This window comes from Gekko japonicus, unplaced genomic scaffold, assembly GCF_001447785.1.
Source record: "Gekko japonicus isolate JY-2015 unplaced genomic scaffold, Gekko_japonicus_V1.1 scaffold1248, whole genome shotgun sequence".
Classification (NCBI taxonomy): domain Eukaryota; kingdom Metazoa; phylum Chordata; class Lepidosauria; order Squamata; family Gekkonidae; genus Gekko; species Gekko japonicus.
In genome coordinates, this window is record NW_015171541.1 from 187015 (window position 1) to 193969 (window position 6955).

Sequence of the window (6955 nt, forward strand, 5' to 3'; positions counted from 1 at the left end):
TCCTCCCATTTTCTGACTTCAGCTGCAAAATTCACATTTCCTATTATTGGTGACAAATGCTTATGCCTGTTAAAGGTTTCACGGCACTAACTGAAAAATACGGCACGAGCACCAACTTGGAGAGTGGCGCTGACCAACTGACCCAAACCCTTAATCGATATGTGGGTGACATCGTGGAGGGTGAGTATGGCAGCGGTGCACTCCGTCTGTCATGAGAAGAACATCCTTTTTCTCCTTCAAACAATTTTCTAGGTGCTTATCATACGACAAATGTGTAATGATCTTTTATTTATTATTGCAGATACCCCATTTTTCTAAGCTCTCAAACAGCCAGGGCTATTTTTGGGCAGGAACGCACAGGAACGGAGTTCCGGCTGGCTCCTGAGTTGGCCACGCCCAGCAGGAACTCATTAGCATAACAGGCCACACCCAACAGCAGAAACTCATTAGGATTGGCTACATTAGGGGTGTGTGGCCTAACGTGCAAAGGAGTTCCTGCTACAAAAAAAGTTTTGACAACAAACAAGGTAAACAGAATAAGAAGCAAAAGGTGGGTGTGGCTGGATGACCACACTTCTGGTAACATGGGGGTGCGGCCTGATGTGCTAATGAGCTGTGCTGTCAGGGGTGTGGCCTAATATGCTAATGAGTTTCTGCTGTTGGGTGTGGCCTATTATGCTAATGAGTTCCTGCTTGTTGTAGGGGGAAAGTATCTCAGTTCATCAGGTCATACTGTTTGGTTTGCAGTGCTGCCTGGAAAGTGATGACATGCATTAACGGTTCACCTGCTCCTCTGCTCCATTTTATCCTCGCAAAATCCCTGTGAGGTAAGATAGGCTGAAGGGGTGACTGGTCCAAGTCATTCACTGAGTATCTTGGCTCAGTGGGGATTTGGACCAGGACATCTGTCCGATTACCACTACACTGCACTGGGACTTGGAACCTGCTGAAAATTACCGCCAACTGAAGGATTACCATTGGAAGAATTGACTTTCCTCCCTCCCCCTCCTAACCCCTAAAATTTGCTGTGGGAGGAAGAAACCAGCAAAAATCTCTCCTTTCCACCAGTGCATAGACACATGTTGGGCACATATTGGATAGTGCCTGTGACATCACTGGTGACATGTCTATGCCTTCCCCTCATTGCCACTGCTCCCCTTCCACTGCAGCCATTCCATCAGTGTTCAGTTTCCAAAGACGAGACTTGCACAACCAAGGGGCTTCTCTTAGCTCTGTTTGGAGATGAGCAAGTTTCATCTCCTGTGTACGTCCCTTCTTTGTATGCAGAGAGCGTCTTCTCTCCTGTGATTATGACCAATGTTCCCTCTAAGCAGTGGAGTCTTGTGAGCAAAAATTATTCTTTGTGAGCTACTGTTATTCAAGTTTTGAGCGAGCGGTTTGGTTACTGCACAGATTAGTTTGCTCTGGAGCCATCCCTTCCTGAGCGAAGACAAAAATGTGTGAGCCAGAGGCTAAAAAACTGAGAGCTAGCTCACACTCACTCAGCTTAGAGGGAACACTGATTATGACATGTCCACATCATACTGGTTCAAGGAAAAGGCTCAAAACCACAGTTATACTACTATCCATTAAAGGTAGGCAAAATGTTTGTTTACTTTATTTGCTTAATTAATAACCCGCTTCTATCACAGAGATTCAAGCATATTGCAAAATTTAAAAAATAAATCAGACAGCACAAGACATCCAGTAAACAATTCAATAGGACTACGATTACACTAATAAGGAAACAATGCAAACAGAAAACTATTTAAGGTATGACATACCATAAACAGCACAGAGAATGGCTCACAAAGGTTTAAGACAGTGTAGTACGCAAGGTGGTATATACAATAAACACTGCAATCATCTACAATGTATTCATTTAATCTGAGAATCGGAAGGCACCACCAGGGTCATCTAGTCCAAGCCCCTGCCAATGCAGGATCTACAGGTATAATATCCCGGACAAGTAAGTATCCAACCAATACTTAAATATCTCCAAAGATGAAGAATCCACCACCTCATGAGGGAGACTGTTCCAGTTTGTTCCAGCCTTTGAGGTGGTGGATTCTTCTACAACCTTATAAATGCAACTTCCTTAGCTGTTCCATTAGACTGCAGTTCTAATCCCTTCCTAAAACTGATCTCCTGAACATTGCTGCTGTGCACATTCTGCAGAATGCTAGAAGTGTGCAAGCCTTCCTGAGCTCCTCAGGCTGGCCAGTCCACAAGGTAGGATCCATAACAGAGAATGCACATGGACTGGCAGTTGCCAGTCTTACCATTTGCAGGGTGGCACCCTCAGAAGCCTTTGTTCAGGTGAGTGAAAGTGTTGCGGCAAGCAGAGTGTAGTGGGAGAGGCCTGCAGGTATGTGGGTCCAGGGCCATTATGGGCTTTGTTGGTGATAACCAACACTTTGAATTGAATGCAGTAACAGATAGGAAATCAGTGGAGTGACCACAGAATGGGTGTGATACATATGCTCCACCTAGCTCATGATAGTAACCGAACAGCAGCATTCTTTACCAACTGCAGTTGTGTCATTTTTCTTTGAACTGGAAACTGCCCAGAGAAGATCTGCCTGATGGAGGCTAAAATATAGCAGGAAGATTCTTGCAAATGGTTGTCTGGATAATCCTAAATAAAACCAGAAAGGGCTGCATCCCATTGGCAGAGTGCAAACGTTCAGTGTGGAAAATCTCGCTCAGTTCAGTTGCCGGCATTGTCAGTCAAATGATCTCAGGCAGCAGGGCCTGTGAAGGACTGCTGCCTGACAACTTGGGAAGATTCTGCCTGTCACAGAAGACAGCACAAGGCCAGATGAACCCTATTTTGGACAGCAGGAGGTAATATAATCCTAAAAGTTGCTATCTCTCTTCAAATACATGAGAAGATTACTGAGTGCTTTTCCGCATTCTCATTTTCCTGTTGTTTTGAGTTCTTTTTTTTCTGTCCCAGTTGTGTTTTGCTCCCTCTAGTGGTTGATTCAATATTACATCACTGTATGTCCAGCAGATTTCCCTGCAGGTTGTTATGCTGGACATACAGTGATGTAATGTTGAGTCGACCGCTAGAGGGACCAAAATGCCTGTGGAACATTCCCCCCTGCCCGAAGCAACAGGAACACACAAACAATGAAAATTAAAATGTGGGAAAGCCCTACCTGTGTAATCTAAACAGAGTTACACCATTCTGAGCACACTGACTTCAATTTGACTTAGAACAGGGGGTGGCCAAACTGCAGCTCGGCAGCTGCATGTGGCCCTTTCACACAGTCTAATTTAATGTTAATAAAAAGCAAATTTGCATATTTTTCAATTAAAACATGTGTGTAATATTTGTTCATGTCTTGCGGCTCTCAAGCATCTCACATTTATTCTGTGTAGCTGTTACGTCAAGCTTGGCCACTCCTGACTTAGAAGGTCTGAAGTCTGCTTAGGATCACATTGTGTAAGCATAGCTGTACCCTAGACTTACTTTCATTTTACACCAGTTAAACTACCATGGTGAATCAGGGGTGGGGGTGATGTAGTCTTTGTTTGTTTTGTTCAGCATTCACTGTCACCCTGGGTTCTCCCTGGACAGAGGGAATGACTATTAACCAGGGCTTTTTTTGTAGAAAAAGCCCAGCAGGAACTCATTAACATAATAGGCCACACCCAACAGCAGAAACTCATTAGCATATTAGGCCACACCATGGCAGTGCAGCTCATTAGCATATTAGGCCACACCCCCGTGCCTTCCCTTGGCTAGCCCAGGCAAGCTCCCCCTTGAAGGGAAGGCAGTTTAAACTGCCTTCCCTTGGCTTGCTTAGGCGCTCCGTGGCTGCGGGGAGCCCAGACAAGCCACCCTTGGACAGGCCAGGGAAGACATGGGGAGGCATTTAAATGCCCCCCGCTATCGCGCTCCAGGCCTTCCCCTCTGTAGCCAGGCATGCAGAGGTTTTGGCTGTAGTGGGCGTGGCCAACTCTGAAGCCAGCCGGAACTCCGTTCCTGTGCGATCCTGCCCAAAAATAGCCCTGCACCAAGTTTAAGCTTGTGGTGTAGATACTTCTGACCTCCCTAGTTTTCCCAGGCATTCAGCACAATGCTGCAGAACAGTCACTGGTCAAGGAATTCTGGTTCAGAGATTCTCTTGCTTATGTGAGGTTTACACACTGTTTTATATTATTTGGGCTGTTCTAATAAAAGACATTTTAAGGCTTTTGTCTTTAACGTTAAACAAATTAGAGGCCCTGAAGCTCAAGAGTGTCATAAGAGCCATTTCCTCACCTGCTCAGAGTTGTGTTCCTTTTTCGTTATCACTGTAGAAGACTGGATTTTGGCACGGAAATCATTTTAGACGAGGATTCAAATCCCAATTCAACTAGTGATTCTCTGAGGGATAAATTACTATATGACAAGATCTCCTGTCTCGAAATTTAAGATGGGAATTACGATACCCAAGCTCGCAGAATTGCTATGAGGCTGATCGACACGAAGATTTAAAGCACTTTAGTTGCTTGGACGGGCTATTAAAAATGTAAGGATAAGTTTCTCTCCTAATTCAGTGCAGGTTTTCTTCCCCCTATAATGTTTCTCTCTCTTTCTTCAACAGAGGTGCTGCTTTTTGGAGGCGACATATTGAACTTTGCAGGTACGGACTGTGGAGAAAAGGTGATAAAAAGTTGGGAGGGTTCCGGATAGAAATCCTAGAAAGAATTGTAAGTGAATAAATAATAAACAATTACGTACTTGGGGGTATATCCTGGTTGAGTTTGAAAATGAAGTCTAGTAAATTTCGTGTGACGCTGTTAACCCAATTAATTGTGTGAATGCCAAAAGCTGGTCCTTTAGCACACAGATGCTCAATTAGCATTAAGGGTTACGTAGCATGAAGGTATTTGTTACCCTTAAATATGTTCCACAAGTATCATGTTGGCTTCTCTCCCCCAACAAGGGCCAAAGTCATTAAGACAAACTTCGATTCCATCTCTTCAGGGGGTATTTAGTGTTCCTCTTACACCACAAGGTACTTAAGCAAGAGGGAGCCTCGGGCAGAGGTGTCAAACTCATTTGTTACAAGGGCCGGATCTGACATAAATGTCACTTTGTCAGGCCGGGACATGTGTGTCATCACTGCAAGGCCCCATGGGTTTGGAGGGAGGTGCAGAGCAAAACCCACATAGGTGGACTGGAGAGGCAGCATTGCAGCACTGGGCAGATGTCCCCACGATGCTTGACTGCTGCAGATGAGGTTGTTCTGCCATGCTGAAGCCACAACAGAGTGGCTCCGCCCACTCCCCCCAGCACTCCCTCCCTTGCACTAGTTGCTCGAGAGCCGCATAAGAGCCCTGGATGGGCCACTTCAGCGGTAGAGAGGAGGGGAAGGCAGAGCTGGGTCCCCAGAGAAACTGTGGGGCAGGCAGGAGTGACTGACTGCACTTGCTTTCTCTGCAGTGAAGTAAAAGTCTCCTTAGGAGTAAAAGCCTGCTAAAAAGTAGGCTAAGGGAGCTGGGCATGGCCAAGAAAGAGAGAATTAGGTGGCACGGATAGGCAGGAAGGCTGGAAGGAGGTCAGCCGGCAAGCAAGGCCTGGAGCTGTTGCCGTTTGGGAGAACCTGTTCCTCCCTGGGGCTAGGGAGGCAGCATTCCTGGCCAGGAATACAACAGGCTGCATCACCTGGGGTGCTGGTAATCTGGCTTCCTCAGGGCTTAATTGTGCAGCAAGGGTGCAGTGGCTGGAGGCAAAAGCTAGAGGACCTTGGAAAAGGCCCGTGCCAAGGAGCAGTCGCAGAACCACCATCGAAGCAGGTGGAGGTAGCCATTGGCGAGTTGATCTCCTGACCGGAATGTGGCTGTTAAGCCCAGGAGTTTGCTGTTGAAAGTGAATTACACATCCGCTGTTCCCTGGTGTCAGATTGTCATTGGTGAGGCTGGTAGAAAATGGGATATGCCAGTTGGGAAGCAACTCCCGTCCCCAGGGACCTAACAGCTCCCCTCCTATCAGCAAGCAACTTCCCAAGTAAGTAGTCACTTGCGAGGGCTGAGCCCGCCCAGTGCCTAGGAAAGCACCACCTGGCCCGGCCTTTTCCGGGGCCATTTTGGTCTTCTGTCATATTCCCCCACCTGTTCTGTTTTCTTTGAGCTGGAAAGTCTCAGGTTCTTTAGCCTGTCCTTAGGAAAGCACCACCTGGCCCGGCCTTTTCCGGGGCCTTTTTGGTCCCCCACCTGTTCTGTTTTCTTTGAGCTGGAAAGTCTCAGATTCTTTAGCCTGTCCTCAGAGGAAGAGTGCCCCAACCACTTAATCAATGTGGGCTGCTTCCACATGGTGACGATTCACTGTGTAATGTTCCACTGTGAATGCCTCACAATTAGAATGATGTCATGGGCTGTACATGAGACTTCTCGTGATGATGAGTTGAAAACCTTAATTACTACGTAGTGCTGTTGCCTGATTTGTAATGGGTGGTCACTGGCATACCACTGATACCTGTTCTGGAAAACTGCATTGGGTCTCAGTTTGTTTGCAGGCTTAGTGCAGGTTGCTGGTTTTAACTTGTTCTAGGCAGTCAAGACAGTCTCAGAAATGCTTCCTCCTCCCCCCGTGAAGACAGTTTGTCTGACTGTTTTGCACATGGCTTTAGGAATGGCAGCTGTACAGCTGTTTAAAAACAGTGTCCATAAGGAATGAGTTGAATCCCCTCCCCCGTTCTCTGCAGGGGATGCTTTGCTGGTGCTCTGGAGAGTCAGCCGTCAGCATATCGATGACATCATCACTCTGGCCCTAAAATGTAGCTTGAGAATCCAGCACGATTACGGAGTCCGCGATACAGAAGTGGGGCTGGAGCTGCGAGTGAAGATAGGTACTGCCTCCTCTTCTAGGACAGAGTTTCAGAAAGCCAATTAATACCAGGGTTATAAGGCTGAGTGTCACCCTCAGCACATGGCAGGGAAAGCAGAAGAACATAGACAG

The 6955-nt window shown here is 46.7% G+C and overlaps 1 protein-coding gene across 1 annotated transcript in view; it reads left to right on the forward strand.

The window, feature by feature from the left end:
- LOC107117510 (adenylate cyclase type 10-like) overlaps nt 1–6955 on the forward strand; it is a 110700-nt gene that overhangs the window by 7433 nt on the left and 96312 nt on the right. Inside the window, 3 exon segments of the mRNA XM_015419646.1 lie at nt 76–180; nt 4599–4637; nt 6702–6845. Coding sequence (XP_015275132.1) covers nt 76–180; nt 4599–4637; nt 6702–6845 — 288 coding nt within the window.